The sequence below is a fragment of the Enoplosus armatus genome, chromosome 8 (assembly GCF_043641665.1).
Source record: "Enoplosus armatus isolate fEnoArm2 chromosome 8, fEnoArm2.hap1, whole genome shotgun sequence".
Lineage (NCBI taxonomy): Eukaryota > Metazoa > Chordata > Actinopteri > Centrarchiformes > Enoplosidae > Enoplosus > Enoplosus armatus.
This window is the reverse complement of record NC_092187.1, coordinates 13,092,952-13,112,566: the sequence shown is the minus strand read 5'-3', so window position 1 is coordinate 13,112,566 and position 19,615 is coordinate 13,092,952. Positions and strand designations below refer to the sequence as shown.

Here is a 19,615-nt window from a genome sequence, read left to right as displayed (position 1 = left end):
TATGATTGCCTCTCTGCTTGTTTCCAGATCAAAGAGCTGAAAATGCCTCGTGGTATAGCGGTGGACTGGGTGGCTGGCAACCTGTACTGGACCGACTCTGGTCGAGATGTAATCGAAGTGGCTCAGATGTCAGGGCAGCATTGCAAGACCCTCATCTCTGGCATGATAGATGAGCCATACGCCATCGTAGTGGATCCACAGAGAGGGTAAGAGCTCTTTGACAGTGACTTCAGGGCAACAGTCATATAAAATATATGATTTCTATCATGGCTTTTTCTGCTGTCGTATGTTTTGTAATTGTGTGTTCCAACTCTGCGTTTCCCTTCAGCACCATGTATTGGGCGGACTGGGGGAACCACCCTAAAATTGAGACAGCTGCCATGGACGGCACACTGAGACAAACTCTAGTTCATGAGAACATCCAGTGGCCCACAGGTCAGTACTGCATGAGCATTGTGTGATTCATCTTAACCCTGATTTGTCCCAGGAAAGGAAAGCATGCACGTTCTGTCTCAGCAACTCCCTGCTCCACATTCCCAGTTACAAAGCCTTTTATTCTGCTCAGGTTGTCATGTCTTTATTCCATTCTGTCTCTACAGGTTTGGCTGTGGACTACTTCAATGAGCGTCTTTACTGGGCAGACGCTAAACTCTCAGTGATTGGCAGTGTTCGCCTGGATGGCTCTGATCCTGTCATTGCTGTCTCCGGCATCAGAAACAGTTGTGTTCCTTCTACACTCGAAACAAAACTTGTGTCGAACATGAAAGAAATCAGAAATCTTTTTAACCCATTTCTCTTTTTTCATTTTCAGACCTGCTCCATCCATTCAGCATAGATATATTTGAGGACTACATATATGGGGTCACCTATATCAATAACGTTGTCTTCCGGGTCAACAAGTTTGGCAAAGGCTCCATGGAGAATCTCACCACAGGCATCAACCATGCTACTGACATAGTCCTCTACCACCGCTACAAGCAGCCAGAGAGTGAGTGTCAAACATACTGTTTCTTGAGTAGTCTAATGCTTTTCTACACATATAGTATAATGCTACATTTCATCCTGAAAGCCATAAGATGCATGTACTTTTTCTGCATCAACCGAGTAAAAGTAAGGTGGTTTTTGCAGCATTTTTGTACATTTCATTCAATTTTTCTTATTGGATGTCTTGTCTCTCTCTGCACCAGTGACTAACCCATGTGACAGGAAGAAATGTGAGTGGCTGTGTCTGCTCAGCCCCAGTGGCCCGGTGTGTACCTGCCCCAACAACTACGTGGCCGACAACGGCACATGTGCGGAGAGACCGAGCCCCACCCAGTCACCGCTCTGTAAGTCAGTGCGCTGATGTACACATACAAATGAGCTGAGCAGTAGAACAACAACCGTATCCCAGATACTGCATACAAACTGTTGGTTCATCATTCCCCCCCTCCACAGCTCCCCCCTCAGAGCCCTGCGATATTCAGTGTCAGAACGGCGGGAGCTGCTTCCTCAACGCCCGTCAGGTGGCCAAGTGTCGCTGCCAGCCCAGCTACACCGGAGAGAGATGTGAGATCAACCAGTGCAGGGACTACTGCAAGAACGGCGGCACATGCACTGCTTCTCATACAGGTAGGAGCACAACATGATTGATTGATTTACCACAGACTTACTGTGTTGTGAACAACTAACCGGCCTATCCTTTCCTTAGTCATTAAGTTAATATTAAATTTCTTCCCTTTTCATAAGAACATATGTCTACTAGGTCTCAGATGTGTGTATTTCTATAGGATTCAAAAATGTAATTTTTTTTTTGTAATGATTTTGTTACACCACCGTGAGCGGGAATACTCTAATCCATCTAGTTATTAAATAGGCATGTTTCCTTGTGTGAAAACTAGCAAATTATTAAGTGAAATAAACATGTTTAAACATGGCAAGTTTGGGTTAAGAATCAAGAATTCTTCTCAAGCAAGTAATTTAGGCCACTGATGGCAATCGAGCCAACATGTTTTTTTGTTCTAAAAATTGTTAGTACAATTTCCATCCATCCTTTTGATGTCTGTGAAAGCTCTCTGGAGTATTCATTAGTAACAGCAATCACATGCCAAAAGGCTGCATCAGAGAGGGCATGAAGCAGGTGATTTCCAAATATTCCCAACCCTCTGTCTGTGCTAGTTCTTCATTTATTCTATAACAGTAACAGTAAAGTAAAATTGAGCAAAATCACAATGTTCTACATCCTGTAAGGGAAGTACGTTGTTGAGATGCATACAGCCTTTGTGTAAGCAATTGCTCTTAATTCATATCTTACCTGTGTCCTAGGTGCTCCAACCTGCAGATGTCCAAAGGGCTTCACAGGGCCCAACTGTAACCGCCACACTTGTCAGGACTACTGCCTGAACGGAGGCAACTGCTCGGTCAACATGGGCAACCAGCCAACCTGCAGCTGCCCGCCAGAGTACCAGGGAGACCAGTGCCAGTACAGTAAGTGGCAGCACATTGTCTTTAAGGAGTTTCACTTTACCGTAGATTGTAGATGGATGATAAAACAATCTGTATGCATTCTCAGCTTCTGTTGTATTTCATGGAAAAAGATGTGTTATACTGCTAATGTAAACAAACCTTTTAATTTATCAAACAATTGTTATTTTTTCACTTTTTAAAAATTATCTTATTATTGTTTAAGGGAACTACTACTACTACCCACTACTAATACAATCTATGGAACAATGTTTGAGTCTATGACCGTTCCTCTCCTCACACGTCTTCCTTCGCGTCCTCAGGTAAATGTGAAGGGTTCTGTCACAACGGTGGAACCTGCTTACAAACTTCCAATGGAACCAAACTCTGCCTGTGCACCACTCAGTACATCGGACACCAGTGTGAGCTGGACAAATGTCAGTTCTGCGGAACCGGCAAGTGTTCGACGTCATCCTCAGGCGAGGTTTCCTGCAGGTAGGTGCACTGTGGAACATGGACTCTGCACAAAATGAACTGGACTGCTCAGTACTTCGGAACATAGCAGCCGTATTTTTTTATCACTCTAAAACCATGGGCATTAATGCTGCTTTATCAGGACTCTGCGGGGATGTTATTGAGCAACATAATTAATGTTTTATCCATGTTTCTGTGTGTGTAGCTGTCCCAACGGTCAGACACAACCCAGCTGCTATACCTGTTTGGACTACTGCACAAACGGACAATGTTCAGTCGACACTCGCACACTGCTGCCTCAGTGCAAGTAAGATACCCCACATCCATCTAACCATGCACACATTTTCTTTTGTCTTTCAAACTCTCACCCAATTCCTTTTAAGTCCATCCATGTTTCCCTCACCTGCCTCTTTTTCATTCATGTATGCATTTACTGATATTCTGTTTGTAAATTCATTATTTGATAATCCAGGTTATGATTAGACCGTCTTATAATTTGTAGAAATGATTCATTCATCAGCCCAAATGTTTGAGGAATAGTGGGAATTTTTTGCCTCACATGTGACTGAATGGACGTAACAAAAGATTAATAGATGTGTTTATTGCTGAAAAGACATCAGACTTTCCTCCTCTCCCTGACTATAATATTATCAACGATGCAGATTAAAAGGAAAAATAAAAAGGAAAAACCACAGATCCACCGTTTTTAGCCAAATGGTGAATCTAAAAATAAATGCAATCTAAAACTTGGGCTTCTTGAGTTTGTTCTGTTATTCTTTTTCCCATTTTGGCATAAAACTTAAGTGATGTTATAGTATCAGATCAGCCCCATCAGCTGCAGCATCCAGCTGCAGCACAGATTTCTACTCTGTTAGTGATTACCCATAAAGGGGTATATTGGTCCATAAAGGTTGGTCTCGTGTATCCTCGCTCATTCATGTCAGAGATCCTTTCTCGCTCCTCAGAGCAGAAATAAGAGCATTGGAATGGCCTTTCATGATGGCCGACCGGAGCGATCCAGGTCGAGCGTGGCACAATCAAATAAGGGAATTGGCATGTACCCATACGCACACACTCTGTCGTCAATCTAACTCTGGCTCACTGTGTGTCCAGGTGTCCTGTGGGATGGAGGGGATACAGGTGTGAAGTTGTAGCAGCTTCTATGGATTCTTCTTCTTCCAGTGGAAGTAAGTCGCACAGTTCAGAGAGTCTTGTTAGCGAAAACATGCACTTTGGTCCTGTTTGCTCACATTGTTTGCTCACTCGCAGGCACGGCCTCCATCGTCATCCCAGTGCTCCTGCTGCTGTTACTGGCACTGCTGGTGGTCGGTGCCATCTTGTGGTACAAGCGGAGAATGCGCGGGTGAGTCCTGGTTTCAGACGCTTCAGATTCAAACTCTCTCATTTTTCATCTGTTCCTCACACTTGTGCTATCTAGCTTCTCTTTCTCTCTTACCTTTTTGATAACCATCTATTTCCTGTCTCCCAGGTCTCTATGGCCGGGCAAATCTCGTTCTCAGTGCTCGCGGTAACTTCATAGGGTTACATAATTCACCCATTTGTCCAATCTGTCCGTTTGTCCTTGCCTTCCATCTCCTGTTTGCCTCCCATGGGGGTTTGCCACCCAGCAACAAAGGGACCTCTTGACTCTTACCTGAAGTAGCTTTACTGGTGATGCGCAAACAATTGAACTGTTTCGTCCCTCTTGCGTCTCCATACCTCCCCTTGTTTACATGTGTGAATGCTAGGCTTACTCTATGTGCTTGCATTGTAAAAATATACAACTGTGCGTCTTTGAAAAATGTTTATATGCTTGCAAACAGCCGAAAATTTGCAATGTGAAAATCCAGCATTCTCCACAACAGACATGCTGCAGTATATTCTCCGGGTTTGATCAAATGGCCTTTTGTATAAAGCTCATTTGACAACCTTTAATATATGTTGTCTTGGTTGTGTGGATTGTATGTTGCTGGTGCTGAGTCAGTACCTGGTTTATGCCAAGTTATTAAACTTTTATATCCACTGTGCATTGTTTCATTTAAGGTTTCTCCCAAATTGTCTTTTTTTTTCTAGATGAGTGTCTAAATCCTTTGCTTGGATAGTTAATCAGTTTGTTTTTTGTCTGTCTGCAGTGCAAAGGGCTTCCAGCACCACCGAATGACAAATGGAGCCATGAATGTTGAGATTGGGAACCCTGCCTATAAGATCTATGAAGGAGACCCTGACGATGACGCTGGGGAGCTCCTGGACTCAGACTTTGCTTTGGACCCAGACAAGGTAACACACTTAAAGGCATCCTTTATAAATGGAAAGGGTCTGTTCACCCAAATTATATAAAAAAAGCATATCTTCTCAGTTACTCCTAGAAGTATTCAGCCAGGCAGATTGTTTGTTTTATGTTCCTAAATTTGAACATTTTTTAAACTTCTGCCACCTCCCCAATACATGGGGGGAGTGGAATTTCATTTGTGCTGCCATTTCTTTTGGTAGAAAGTAGTTCCAACGAAAACTGTTCTGTGAGAGGTCTTTGAATTATCCAGAGTAACTGGGACATTGTTTTTGGAAAGACACACTCGATGATTTGACCCCATTTTTTATTGTGCTGGTAGCAGAAATATTAGACTTGAATATGTCAAACCCTGGCCTGGAAAAAACTGTTTCAACCCTGCCTCAGGTGAAAGCAACATAAAGGAGTTAAAAAAAAGTTTGGTGAACCAAAATGAAGTTTGTTAAGTAATGAAAAGAAAAACAAGATGGCTGCTGGCTGAGAGACCGAGAGGAGGAGGAGGAGGAGGAGGAGGAGGAGGAAGGGTCTTTTGAAATCTGTGTCACAGTGTCACTGATTGTTTCAGAAGTCCAATCAATCAACACTATATGACATAAAAAAACAAAACCACCAAGGGTTCTTGTCATTTGGGTGAACTGACCCCTTTTTTAAGAGAGAAAACATGTTATATTTGTAATTTGTGTCAACTGACGTTTTTAAATCCCAAATTGCAGTGAATGCTGCTTTCACATTTAAAGAATATCTGCCTTTCTTGTGCCCTTTGAGTCACCATGTAATTTTCTTTGCTCCGCAGCCCACCAACTTCACCAACCCAGTGTATGCCACCCTGTACATGGGCGCCCACAACAGCCGCAACTCTCTGGCCAGCACAGATGAAAAGAAGGAGCTTCTCTCCCAGGGCGACGAGGACATGAGTGACCCGCTGGCGTAGAGCTTGGCATGGATTGAACTCTGCCAACATTTGCCCTGCCCAACCCAGTGCTGAGCCCACGAGCTCTCTCTCTCATCTTATGCCTTTACCAACTGAAAAGAAAAGCAACAAAAAAGAAAGCCAGAACACTGTATAAAATGTATAAAATGAAGGACTACTTTTTTAAGTGATTGCAGTATTATATTTTGTTCTTTGACAAAAACAAAATCATCTGATGACAAAAAGGAACCATTTTATAGACATTTATTCAGTTCTTCTTTTTAATTTTGCTCACCTCCTCCTCACAACCCCCCCCCCCCCCCCACGCATTATAGCCACTACCTCTGTGCAAATGTAAAAGATAAGAGAGATACAAATTGGCAGTGGAACAATTTTTATTTTTTATTTTTGTATGAATTGTATAGGGGAGAGGGAAAAAAAGAATATTGTTCCATCCTTGAAAACGTTGCCAAGTCTTTTGTTCATGAAAGAGGAAGAAGTGTCAGTGCTCACTATGAATGCTTCCTGGATGCTGATTCGGCTCAAGTCTTTCGCATTATGTGTACTTGTACGTTTGCTGCTGGAGGTCTAGAGGGAGGCCGAGACCGGCAGAGAAATGACAAGTTGTTATACTGCACACGTACACATGGAGGACTTGCAGCATTGCAGACAGTGTCTGTTCTGTTGTCTCAAAGAACTACATTCAAGTGATTGTCTTTTACCTCCTTGCACAGACTAAAGTTATATATTTGCATATATATAAACCTATTAACAAAGTGTCTTGAAAATATACCCAGGAATACAAACATCAGTAACAAATAGCAGTCTGTACTTTTTAACTTTTTTTTTTTTTAAGTCATTGTATAATTGACATACTTTGTGTCAGCAAAGAATGAGTCAATGGCAGTGTGTGAGTGCGCTGGATGAAGATGATTGTAATAAAAGTCCACATTCCAGGATGATAACGTCTGGGATGGATATCCGTGGCCTTGGTTTAGCCTACTGCAGGACACTCTGGGACAGGAGGACGAGTTCTTTTTTTGGGAGTGACGGCAAGCTTCTGTGAATTTTTCCGATCATCACTGAAAAACAATCTGCGACTAATAATAATTAGCTGAGAATGGTTGCACCTAGCTTTTTGTTTCTTGTCTTTTTGATTGTAAATGTATTTTCAGGAAAGGCCAGGGAAACCGTTTGATGGTACGTACTTCTGTGGGGGATTGAGTTTTTTTTTAATTTTTATTGTATGTAATTACATGGACATGTAATTTTAGGTCAATGCTCATTGTTAAGTGCATTCCCAGGAGGAGGACTGATCAGCTTCCTGATAAGCATTCCTTTTTTAATTCCTTTGCCTTGCTGCTAACGCTAACCATCCTGTCTGTCTGTCAAACTGGTTTTTAGTCTCTCTCTCTCTCTCTCTCTCTCTCTCTCTCTCTCTCTCTGTCTCTGTGTGTGTCTCACTGCTCACCATGCTGCTTTTTAACTGAGCTTATCAGCCATACCTGCCATATCACTCTGCATGGTGCTCACACACACCCACACACCCATCCTAGAGGAAACTCTGGCTTTGCCCTTCACTTGTTAACAGTATTCATCACTTTTTGTTTTTTCCACCTGACCATGTAAATTAGATTAATCATTTTTCAGTTGGAGAATTTCTTTTTGGTGGCAAAAACCCACTGATCTGATTGTTTTGTTATGATTCTATTTCTTTTTGATATAAGAAATTAAATGGATTTTTATAGTAGAAATGTACGGTGGCTCTGTCCGTCATTTGGAGACATGAAGAGGAAAGGCTCATTATTTCATCACATCAGATTATAACATCAGAAGCAGACATCAAGTAAAAGTTAAGAAATAAAACATGAACATGTAGTAATAGCTTGTTTTGAATGTTGCTTCATCAAAGGAAGACCAGCCTTTTTGTTTTCATACTCCTGAGCTGTAATGAGAGTCTTCTGGTCTTGTAGTTACATAATTCATCTTATTTATTAAACAGGAAGTGTCATCTTTCAGTCAATAGACAATATCATGGATCATTTCTTCTAAAAAGTAAATTTCTTGATTTGAATGTACATGAATACAAATGCCCACTTAAAGAATAGTGTCTCATACAAGGTTAAAACCAAATGAAGTAGCGTAAAGATGTATCGCTCCCTTTGTGCCTCCCTAACAGCTGTTAGGAGGAAACGCATCATCTCTTTTAAAACATAAGACCTCATAGGAATGGAAACGTCCTTCATCCATCACCACATCTATAGCAGGTTAATGTCACCTGGGCCTTTTTAAAGAGTCTTCTTCAAATCACTTCCCAAATGTCACAGAAACTGTTGTCAAGGCGTATAACATTCAGTTTTTAAGAACTGACTTGGACAAGGCACAAAGAAATGTCAAATTGTTATGACTGTAAAGACATTGATGTCCTGGAGAAGTAAATAAAAGAGTAATCATAAAATCATTATTCCCCTTTACCCTCTAGTTATTGTACGCCTTTAAAGGTAGACATTTAAACCGTTGCATATTGTCAGTATTATAAGGCTAATGTTATAGTACAATAAAAAATACAATCTTTAACAAATGAAGGATGTAAAATAAACAAATGATGGCTGACTCAGGAGAAATAACACTGTTTACACAAAAAAAGGCACTTCTTAAGCAAAACAACGAGACATTCGAGAAGTTTTGGTTTGACCAGCTCGTCCAAAGGAACCAGTAGCATCGATGGTCTTCTCAGATACATGCGATTGAAATCTGAATAAAACAATTGTCAATAGTAAGTCTTGATTGAACGTGTTGACTCGGCTTAATGTTAGGAAACAGTCCTTCAAAATGTCTCATTATAATATCGAAGCGTGTCTGTTATTTGGAGGAAAGTTTTTGCAAGGGTCTTCAAGGCGAACATCCCAGCAGCAGCAGAGTTGGCATCTTCCCTTGGCTGCCTCCCAGTCTAAATCCTGCCACGACGGCATAATCTGAGGAAATTAACGGTTTTGGGAATAAGATCCACATGTTGGCAGGCACTTGCTAGTGTAAGCACCGTTCTTCCTGCTTTGCGGTCCGCCCAGTCCTCAGCTCGCCTCACCTGTTTTGTAGTCCTCCGGCTGGTCTGCGTCTCCATGGCGACAGAGCAGGGAAAGTCTTGTGTTTGCAGTGAGACAGGAGTAACCCATTGTGCTTCTGTAATGATGCCCGCTCTCTTTAAGTGGCTGTAAAGGGCCTCCATAAATAAATAAATTACCCAGCTAAAACAAGGGCTCTGTCCTGTCCCTCCTTTTCAGTCTTTGTGATCTGCAGCCTCAGGGTTGAGACAGACCATCGGGACACAGGGAGGAAGGTTACAATGGGGTGGGGGAGTATAAGTGACGAATAAGTGGTTTAGGGTCTCTTCCAACCGCTCCGGATCAACGCGTCAGCTCGCAGGAAAGGCTGGTTTCGGAGATCTGTGAGTAGGCATGGAGAGAGGGGTGAGAGACGGGGGGGGGGGGGGGGGGGGATGGGCACAGATGTTAGAGGACCAAGAGGTCAACCTGCAAACTTGCTTCTACTTATTTCACTTCTTTTTAAAGTTTTTAAGCCATAAATGTAGAGGAGATACACTCAGTTACCAGTGTATTTGGTACACCTAATAAACTGGCTTGTTTCTATTATTTTGCCCACCCCATTTATATTAATGAGGATAAGCTAAATAACAGAAACACCTCGCTGTATAATGCAATTCAACTCAACAGCACCAAAAAACTAAACCCTCCAACATGATTATAAAGTGGAATCAACAGTTTCAACAAAATCTGACTATTATAATGACGGCGGGATTTATTGCAGGACTGTTGTATTAGACTGCATTAGCTTTAGCTAGGTGTACCTAATAAACTGGCAGCTGAGTGTACATTGTATTATATTTCAGTCAAACAATTATAATAAAAAATCTGCAATAACTTCTGCAGTTAAACTTTGTTAAAATTAGCAAATGAGGGCATAAACATTGCAGACTTAACATTGAATGACACATTCCCATTACCTTGCATTTTAACTGGTAGAAGTGATACACAAAACAGTGAAATTCAAGGCTTTGGGAATGTTGCTATGGCAACTTTGTAACACTAATAATGCAGCAGTAAAAAACAAAGTAGCCATCATTATTACAGTTACAGTACAATGGTCAACAAGCTCTTCAGTTTGCTGAATCGAGCAGGCTATTGTCACTGAAGTAAAAGAAAATAATTTTGGATACAGACTTTATTCGTGTGTCTGTGACTTGACTGTGTGTTGTTCCTTCTAGAGCCTGTTGACCAAATAGCTGTTCAGCACACCGCGGATGACAGTTAGCAAAGACAAAACATGGCGGACGTTGTTGACAGGTGAGAGGTAAATGAACACTGGACAACATGCAACACATAATGGGAGGGGGTGAGGATGATGATGATGATGGTGATGATCTTAAGGGTACAGTCATGTATTGAAACTGAACAATGATTCTCTGAGGGAAAGACTTGGAAAATAAGTGATTTTTTTTTCAGGGCAAGTGACATTGACTGGAACTTGCTTCTTAATTAATCTTCAATAATATGTTATGTTTTAAAGCAAATCTCAGTGTTGTGAAGCATCTTTATTATTATTTCTTCTTTTTTTTTGCGTCCAAAGCACTAGCTGAAGCAGCTGACATCACTGTAGCAGCACACAGGAGCTGGAGGGCCAAGCGGGCCGGGTTTCAGCCAGGCTACCTTCCTTACCCTCTCTTAGGAGTGGGAAATACTGTCATTAATCTTCTTTTCAGCTGGAGGGGGCAGAATAAACAGTGGTGGTTGAGGAGAGAAGAGTCACATGTTAGCAGGAAACCAACACCGAACAAGTTAGTCTCATGGAACAAGGCATCGTTGATAAAAACCCCAGTAAATTAGCCAAACCTCTTTATGTTATGATTGTTGAATTCAGCTCTGCCTTAAAAGAAATATGCCATAATAATGCACAGCCTTTTACATGTGTCATGCGATAATTTAATCATAGTCATGGCTGATTGTACTGTGAGTGCATCAACATATTTTTCACACACACAAAATATGTTGACACTCTGTACAACGTTTTCTTTTCTCCATGGAGATCTGTGCCAGGCAAAGAGGTTTGGCTGACTCCTATCACCAGACGCCTGATAGGAGTCTTCTGAAGTAAGAACACAAACAAACCAATGACGGCCCAAGTTAGTTCACAGTAGTTGTAGTGGTAGTGGTAGTTTGGTGTGGGGGGGGGGGGTCATGCGGCATGCACAGTGGGGTCAGGAGGCGTACGAGAGACACCTGGACAACCTTGGCATTAGGGGGGAAGGGCTAGCAGTTGGCGTCGTCACAGAGGTTGGCTTCACAGAAGAACCGTGAGCCGCGTTTAGCAGTGCGGGCTGTGAAGGGCACGCTCTTCAGTACTGGGGGAGGAGGGGGAGGGAGAGAAAACACGTCACACCTGAGACAATGCCCTTCTGGGGGGGGGGGGGGGGGGCAAAACACTGGACCACCTTCAAATTTCTTTCAGGAGACTGTGATGAACCTGAGAAAACTGGAGCTGTGTTCTTTCTGTTTGCAGCAAACCTTGTAAAACCCCCAGGAGGTTTTTAATAGGATTAGGGGCAACACTTTATTTTAAGTCTCCTTATTGTGCATTTATAAGCACTATATAAACATTTCATAAATGGTTTATAACACACTATAATGTAGCTGTAAGCAGATATAAGTGTTTATCAGTGTATTTGTCAACAACTACAACTCCTCCTGTGGGCAAGTGTATAAACAGATAATGACAGAATGATACAAAAACAGCTGTAATGATATCAAATATGTCTCGAAGGAGAAGTTATAATTGCTAACAAATATGGTACATTAACCAACACGCATAGCTACATACAACTACATTATAGTGTGTTATAAACCATTCATTAAATGTTTTTATATGCTTATAAATGCTAAATAAGTTGACTTAAAGTAAAGTGTTATGTCTTGGGAGGGCATCAGTTGCATAATAAGCTGTTAACAGCTCTGATAGTAATGGCATAGAAGCATTATTAACATTACTAAAAATGACATTAATGCAACATTTATATTATTTACATTTTTAGCACTGATTAATGATTGTGACAAAAAAACATCAGTTAGCTTATGTGCTGTCCTGAGGCTGTAGATACTCCTTTTTTTCTGCCATTAAAGCCCCTACATGTAGGATTTTGGAGGAGAATGTCTGATGTTGACGACTCCTAGTGGTAGATTCAGGAAAGACACTTGCATAATCCCCAGTCAGGTTTCACTGAGATTGTCTTATGTTTCTACAAACACAAGCGTCATCAGAATACTTTACTCACATACATAAAAAATCTCCACACGTGGCTTTTAAGAAGGCTCCTGTGAATAAAGATCCTATATATTGAATTTCATGTACACTTGGACTAAACTGCCTGTCTGACTATCTGCATATTGAGGCTCAACAGCTTTAGTGTTTCATAACTAACTAGACAGCACGTCATGGAATAACTAGCGGCTGCCGTGCTGCTATGTGCTGTGCTCCAGATGTGGTGGTGTCTGGACAACATAGCACAAGGTGCACTTCAAAGGAGCCGAGCAGTGAATGACAACAGTCATCCTCGACCTGGGGCGACTGGGGCTGCTGGCACCCACATGGGGTCTTTTAAGGGTGCTGTCTGGCCCACCTGTGATGATGTCCTCAATAGTGCCATCCTTGCCCTCGTACACGGGCCGGTGGTCTTTGGCTTGCCGCTTGCGCAGCTCTGCGATCAGCTCCTGCTGCTGGTGCCTCTTCTTTTGGGCCTGAACCTGAAGCAGCAGAGAGGATATTTGTACTGTTCATTGTGCTTTTGGCACGCCACAAAGCTTTATTTAGCACTGAGAAAACATCTGAATCTGTTTCATTCAGCTCAGTTGCATGCACTTTGACTGTACCTTGGGGTCATGCTGTTTAGCCTCCTGAGCCAGTAACTTTTCTCTCATTGCTTCCTCCTGCTTTTTCCTCTGCTCGTTTTCTGCCGCTGCATCCTGTTGAGTGAGAAGAGAAAAAGTTGACCAGTCTGCGACAAGAAACTGAGGCTCGAATAAATCCTAGTCAACACACTTGTGTGGCCCTTTAAGGACAGAGAGAACAATGAACACACACTTTGATGAACACACACAACTACTTTATACACTAAATGTGCTTTAAAGTAATAGTTCGACATCTTGGGAATGGTTAGATGAGACACTAAATAGCAGCCAATTAGCTTAGCAGGAAGACTAGAAACTGGGGGAAACAGCTAGCCTGACTCTGTCCAAAGTTAAAATCTGCTTAGCAGGACCTCTAACGCTCTTTCTTTTAGCTTTGGACAGAACCAGGCTAGCTGGTTCCCCCTGTTTTCAGTACTTTTGCTAAGCTAAGCTAATTGTCTGCTGGCTAAAGACTAACTACTACCTTTAAGTCATTGCCAGGAAGCTCCGTAGGGGAGACCTGCAATTTTTGTTCCATTCTCTTTTCTCCTGTTTTTTGTGTTTATAGGGAGTTCGGTTTATAACTGTAACCTTTTCTTTGTGGGTAGTTTATTTAGTAATGTGGGGATTTTTTCAACTCATGGCTGGCTAGTTTGTTATTTGTGCCAGGGCTCTCACTGAAGTTAAAGTTAAGCTTCTATATCTGGCAAAAACATTGAAAAAGGGAACAAACCAACTTCTCATATTCCTCACCACCTCTCCCCTAGACCAACTTGGAGTTGTAACAAGTGTATTTCCCAAATGTTAAACTATTCCTTTAAGTCAGACACACAGATATGCAGAAATCCTTGTGTTGCACATTTCCTTAAGCAGATCCCATAAATCCAGCCCGAGAACAATCTCAGGAAGTGTGCTGTGTGGTGGGGCAGGGCGAGGCTGTCCGGGGATAAAGGGGAGGAGGGAAGGAGGGGGGGAAGAACCAGTCTAAACACCACAGCTGCAGCTCCAGAGTCAGACCCAGCTGGCCTTTCCTGTTATTTGGCCTCGGACGATGCGCCACGTCCTGTGGCACAGAGGCATCCAAAGCTCTGCCCTGCTCTGCTCTCACTGACACTGACAACGTTCAAGTCTAAAACCAGGGAACTTCCTATCTGACCTGGAGAGCGAGCTGAGCCCTGTCAGTACTGAAGTGAGGGAAGATACATATATGCTGCCTCTGCTGGGTGTCCTCACCTTGTAGGCCTTGATGAAACGCACAAACACAGGGAAGAACACTGAGGGTGGAGTCGTCTTGGCACTCTCTCCGAAGTAGTTCACCACATTGTTGAAGGCTTCCTAGAATTGGGAAGGAGGACAGTGACAGAGTGGAAGCGATGCATGTAAACACTGTCGAGTTGGGAGTCATGCTTGGTTGTGTGTTAGAGGTCAGTGAGCTGCATCTGGGACAGAAGTTAACTCCAAGTCTATTTTCATCGTTTTTTCCCCTTTGACGTTAGGAGGTAAGGACAGTGTTGGATACCTCTGCTGTCTTGGCGTCCTTCTGCAGCTTGTCCAGCTGTGTGTCACTGGCCTGGACGAAGCCTTTCAGGACTGAATGGTCATGGAGACTGCACTCTCTCCGGATCAGGTCCATGCCTTTACCCAGCTCTCGGACATCCAGCAGCACATTTTCCAGAGATACTTTTGCACAAAGGGAACATGTTTTCTTTACAGATCTATTTACTATCACAATATATGAGCATACTATTATAGAAAAGTTCTCATTTATATCATATCATATATCTTCATAATGCTTTGTCTGAACTCACCTGCGGCAGCTTTATCCACAAAGTGCAATTCATTGTAGAAGTTGGCCAGTTCAGGGTACTTCTCTTTCACAATGAGAGCTATGTAGTGGAGCAGTGTCATCTTCCTGTCTGTAGACTTAGTGTCCAGCAGCTGTGTAACAACAGGAATGAATGGCAATATCAGCAAAAACACTGCACAAATGATCTGTGTGGCATATTTTTGTGCTGATTGGTACGGGGACAAACTGAGCACTTGAAAAATGTCTCCAAATTCTGCTACGTAGTACTCACCAGATCAAGACTTTGTAATTTGAAGCCGTAAACGCAGCCTCGCTTGCTGCTGTTCATGTAGTTTCCCAAGGCTAAGATGATCTACAAGTAAACCAGAAGAATAAATGAACATGCATAAACAGTGCAAATGCTGTTGATATAAGAAGAAATGAACGCTTCTTACCTCGAGCATCCTTTTCAACTTTGGTGCGGATTTCACTGAGCCGGAAGCAGCAATGATTGCATTGAGCTGTGGTGTGAGCATGTTGACGTTGTCAGTAAAGTTCCCGACAAAAGTGATGATGTTCATTCTCTGCGTGAGCCTCTCAATTTTGCTGAACAATAACATGAAGCGATCTTCCTCCGCCAGCTGGTCCAGTGGACGCCGCTCGCGCTCGTACTGACGCAGCACCTTCACCTCCGCCTCCGTGGGCAGAAAACGCATCAGGCACTCCACAAAGTCAACGGGTAAGGCCTTGAGGTCAAACCTGAGTAAACATAACATATATTAGTAACTTGTTCTATCTTGTCTAAGGATCAAAAAGTATTTCAAGTCCAGGAAAAGTGCGTACTTCTCGATTGCCTTGCAGATCTCCTCTGTGGTCTTGTTAGCCTTTCGTAGTGTGATGGCTAAGTTCTTGGAGCGATTGGCGTCCAGAAGGGTGACTTTGTTTACCGCCTTCTGGGCTACTTTGCTCTTTGTGCAGGAAAGATCCACAATGGGACCCTGGGCTCTGGTCTTAAACAGCTCCTCAAACTTCTCAAGATCCAGCACCTGCACATGAGTGACAATTAACACGCTTGTTCTGAACTTATATTAAAAGCCCTGAAAACACATTTTCTCAGTCAGCTTCTCACTATGAGCGACGTGCTTCTACATGAACACACAGTTTTCTGCCAATGTTAAAACAGAGTTTCACATGAGAGATATCACTGGTTTGAAGTGGGCGGGGCTCAGTTGGAAAACAGTATATTTCGATGCACCAATCAGGATTTAACAACTTATGAATGAAAACGTGATCACAGTTGCTGCTTATGCTGCCAGCACTGTCAATCAAATCTGATCAAACTACACCTGCACAGTCCTGATGAAGCAGTTTACCTGAGCTCTTAGTAAATAATACACAAAGATGTTTTATCTGCTTGATTTACCTCTAGCACCCGTTCATCATCAATCTCATTGAAGACTGTGCCATTGATCTGATTGGGCTTCAATGCCGTCCAGTTAAACACAGGCAGCCGGAACTTGGTCTTGATGGGCTTCTTGATTCTGATAGCTGTAAATAAAAAATATATAAAGTTGTTAGCTTTTGCTCTACTACCTGCAGCAGAATAGAAAGCAAAGACACACAAGTATAAAAGTGCATAACAAAAATATGTCATTTTGTGTCGGCCCTCACCTGAGAGACCCACACTCAGGATAACCGAGGGAGAAGCGCCTGGCAGAGGTGGAGCGAGAGGAGGTGGCGGTGGTGGGACTGGTGTATTCGAGCCTGTAATAAATGTACTTAAGTATTAAAACACTTTTTTACTGGAGCACTAGAACAAAATGATTTTATGTAGGATGTAATTTTTGGTGTAATTCTATCATCCTACATTATCTTTTTGATCATCTGTTTTTATCTAATCTACTTCATTTTAAGCTTGCATTATATATTTTATAACCTCTGTGTTTTGTTCTATGCGGTCCTGAACAGTCGGTACTGTTTCCCCTGTGCTACAGTCTGCTGCTCACTCACACACAAAGGAAACAAGCCTTGTATTTCCCTTTCCTGTCTGGGGTAGGAGAACACTGTTGTGACCCATCACCTGGCTTGGCACGCATGAACAAAGAAGGGGAACTGAAAATAGACCTCCTATGAGGGTCTATAGTCAAACAAATTCAACTTTCACATATATGTGTCACCAGACATTATCACTGTGAGTAATGGTCTATCACCTGAGGCCGAGGGAAGAGGAGGAGGAGGCGGTGGAGGTGGGGGAGGAGGTGGAGGAGCTTCACTGGCTGGTGGTAAACTGGTGTCTGGTCCTCCTGGTTCTGTTAACCCAGCCGTTGAACCCAAAGACAGCTGTCCAATGTCACCCAGTGGGATCCCAAGGCCACTACTCCCAACACCGCCCACGCCCCTGACACCCAGCGGCTCGATGGCAATGTCTCCGTCAGGCTTCTTGTGCAGACGGATGGTGCCTTGCTGCTCGAGCTCCAGCAGCCGCCTCTCGATGTTGTTGTGCCTCTGGAAGGCGGCATCCTTCTCCTTGATCATCCTCCTCAGGGTGTTGACCTGGGTGTTGGTCGACTCGTATGTCTCCTGGACAGTCACCAGGGGGCGATAAAGAGAGCACACCACAATGACTCCACATGCCAAAGAAACATCCTGTTTCCTGCTGACCTAATTTGCTATCACAGCAATTTAGCCATATGCATCTGAAACTGATCTTTGCTAACACACAGTGAAGTGAAGTGAAGCCTTTCTGACGCGAGGCAGGCAAGCAATATTACATCATTACGACTGCCAGCTTACCCGTATTATTTGCAGGTCCTTATCTTTCTGAAGGACCAGCTTCTCTAGGTCAGCTACTTTCATCATTGTTTCATTCTCCACCTCCAGCAGCTTCTCCGTCACCTGGGAGAGAAGACGGAGGGAGCAGCAGAGATGAGAGGTGGTGAATACAAGAATTGATCCCCAGCATGGGCATCTTTCCCAGTTCCACTCCCTCCCACCAACTCCCCTACACGATGTGCATCATCAATAAGAAATAAGATATACCCAGCAGCATGACGCAGCAAGTGGATGACACAGCTTTTTTTTGTTTTGATTTTGAACAGATTACACATGTTGCATAGGAATTCACAGGGAATCTTCACCCTCATCCTCCCCCATCATTCCTGACCCCTGAGAGCAGAGTTTGTTATGAAATTCCTCGAGTGATGTCAGGGCTGCCTACGACCTTTCCATGTGAAGAAGGTCTTTGCAAAGCAGCGTGGGATACGAAGGCAACTGCCCAGAAAGAATGAGCCAACACGAGAACAATATTAAGATTGTTCTGTGCGCAGTGTTTTCCAGCGCTCTCCACCCCGTCATTATTCTGAAAAACCACTTGTGAAATGCAAACACTGAGTAGATTTCTAATCACCACGTAGAAACAGCCAAGTTAAGTACATGGCTGGTGAACCACAACAATCTCATAAATGAGCAGTGTTGGTGGTCCAGACTGGGTGGTGCACTTACATGGGACAGGTGCTCCTCCAGTTCCTCCACCTTCTCCAGAGCCGCATTCTTCGTCTCCGCATCTTCCAGCAGACCACCCACGTCAAACACGTTATCCAGGTAGGCCTGGATCTGCACCGACAGCTTGTCACTCTCCGTGTGTTTGCATTTCTGACATGAGGGAGAATGAATCAGCGTTAGTGATACTCTACACACACACACACACACACACACACACACACACACACACACTGTACAAATAGTCTCCACTTGAGGATATGTTTTTGGATTGCCCATTTTAACCACAGTGTTGTCGCCTCACCTCCAGGTAATCATCCAGTCCCAGCTTGGTGAACTCATACTGCAGATGGACTCTGAAGTTCATGTCCTCAACTGAGTGGACCACGATGTTGATGAACTGCATGCAAGCGACCTGGAGCACAGACACAGACAGATTTAGACACAAATACATTTGATTGGATGGATAGATGGACACACATTCACACCAAAAAGAACAAACCTATCCTTGATGCAAAGCTTATCTTACCATGTAGTCGATGTTTCCCTCCTCACAGCGGAAGTAGTCCATCAGTCTCTCAAAGCGATGCTTCTCCTTACACACCTAAAACGCAAAAGACGTTCTTTGAATCCATAGTGATGATTTACAAAAGTATATTAAAATATGTACATATGGTATTATGATTTTAAATGAAATGTGGGAGGAAACTTTTGAAACTATCAAAAAGATTGACTTATATTGGACGGGTTGTGACATGGTAGGGGAGTTCACGCTTATATTTTGGGACTGCACAAACCTCTTACAGTATTGGCAAAATGTTAAAAAAATATATGCTGTGGAGAGAAAGGATTAAGTTGGTTTATGTGATGGAAGAAATGGGCACCACTTGTACAGACTATGCCAGAAAGAAGTATATATTTTAGAGTAAAAGCACCACAGTCTTTTTTTCCCTTCAATTTTCCTTTTTTCCTTTTTCCTTTCCTTTTTTTCCCTTTTCCTACAATTCACTGCTTATTTTATGATCTATTTTCAACAAGATCATATCCTCTATGTTTGTGAGTTGTTCTGTTGCGTCTTGAGTTGATGCAATGAAAGTAAAAACGATACAAAACCTGTGTATGTATCTAATGTTTTATATGACTTCATGTGACAAATCATAGCATGATTTAGTATTTTGTTATGATTAAATGTGTTCTAGGATCAAACATAACCCACCCCAAGAGTTTGGCTGTATGTTAACAGAGGATAGCTTCCTCCATTT

The 19,615-nt window shown here is 42.8% G+C and overlaps 2 protein-coding genes across 4 annotated transcripts in view; one reads left to right on the top strand and one right to left on the bottom strand.

Moving 5' to 3' along the window:
• lrp1ab (low density lipoprotein receptor-related protein 1Ab) overlaps positions 1 to 6,358 on the top strand; it is an 81,392-nt gene extending 75,034 nt beyond the window's left edge. The window contains exons 77-90 of the mRNA XM_070910272.1: positions 28 to 206; positions 329 to 435; positions 600 to 719; positions 812 to 988; positions 1,188 to 1,328; positions 1,438 to 1,611; positions 2,305 to 2,466; positions 2,766 to 2,937; positions 3,122 to 3,223; positions 4,030 to 4,103; positions 4,186 to 4,279; positions 4,406 to 4,444; positions 5,049 to 5,193; positions 5,997 to 6,358. Coding sequence (XP_070766373.1) covers positions 28 to 206; positions 329 to 435; positions 600 to 719; positions 812 to 988; positions 1,188 to 1,328; positions 1,438 to 1,611; positions 2,305 to 2,466; positions 2,766 to 2,937; positions 3,122 to 3,223; positions 4,030 to 4,103; positions 4,186 to 4,279; positions 4,406 to 4,444; positions 5,049 to 5,193; positions 5,997 to 6,134 — 1,824 coding nt within the window. The 3' untranslated portion in view covers positions 6,135 to 6,358. The remainder of the gene's footprint in view (positions 1 to 27; positions 207 to 328; positions 436 to 599; positions 720 to 811; positions 989 to 1,187; positions 1,329 to 1,437; positions 1,612 to 2,304; positions 2,467 to 2,765; positions 2,938 to 3,121; positions 3,224 to 4,029; positions 4,104 to 4,185; positions 4,280 to 4,405; positions 4,445 to 5,048; positions 5,194 to 5,996) is intronic.
• Positions 6,359 to 8,078: 1,720 nt separating this feature from the next.
• The window catches only part of fmnl3 (formin-like 3), a 31,594-nt gene continuing 20,057 nt past the window's right edge, over positions 8,079 to 19,615 (bottom strand). Inside the window, exons 10-26 of one of the 3 annotated variants that reach the window (XM_070910010.1) lie at positions 18,883 to 18,957; positions 18,658 to 18,768; positions 18,357 to 18,506; positions 17,649 to 17,750; positions 17,066 to 17,435; positions 16,527 to 16,619; positions 16,279 to 16,403; positions 15,699 to 15,901; positions 15,311 to 15,614; positions 15,148 to 15,228; positions 14,878 to 15,007; positions 14,589 to 14,749; positions 14,303 to 14,404; positions 13,052 to 13,144; positions 12,802 to 12,925; positions 11,417 to 11,529; positions 9,457 to 9,556 (exon numbers count right to left, since the gene is read on the bottom strand). In XM_070910010.1, the coding sequence (XP_070766111.1) occupies positions 11,438 to 11,529; positions 12,802 to 12,925; positions 13,052 to 13,144; positions 14,303 to 14,404; positions 14,589 to 14,749; positions 14,878 to 15,007; positions 15,148 to 15,228; positions 15,311 to 15,614; positions 15,699 to 15,901; positions 16,279 to 16,403; positions 16,527 to 16,619; positions 17,066 to 17,435; positions 17,649 to 17,750; positions 18,357 to 18,506; positions 18,658 to 18,768; positions 18,883 to 18,957 (2,316 nt within the window). In that variant the 3' untranslated portion in view covers positions 9,457 to 9,556; positions 11,417 to 11,437. Of the gene's footprint in view, positions 9,557 to 10,886; positions 10,934 to 11,416; positions 11,530 to 11,552; positions 11,568 to 12,801; positions 12,926 to 13,051; positions 13,145 to 14,302; positions 14,405 to 14,588; positions 14,750 to 14,877; positions 15,008 to 15,147; positions 15,229 to 15,310; positions 15,615 to 15,698; positions 15,902 to 16,278; positions 16,404 to 16,526; positions 16,620 to 17,065; positions 17,436 to 17,648; positions 17,751 to 18,356; positions 18,507 to 18,657; positions 18,769 to 18,882; positions 18,958 to 19,615 lie in introns of those variants that run through there. The other 2 variants (XM_070910012.1, XM_070910011.1) reach the window with 2 other exon arrangements.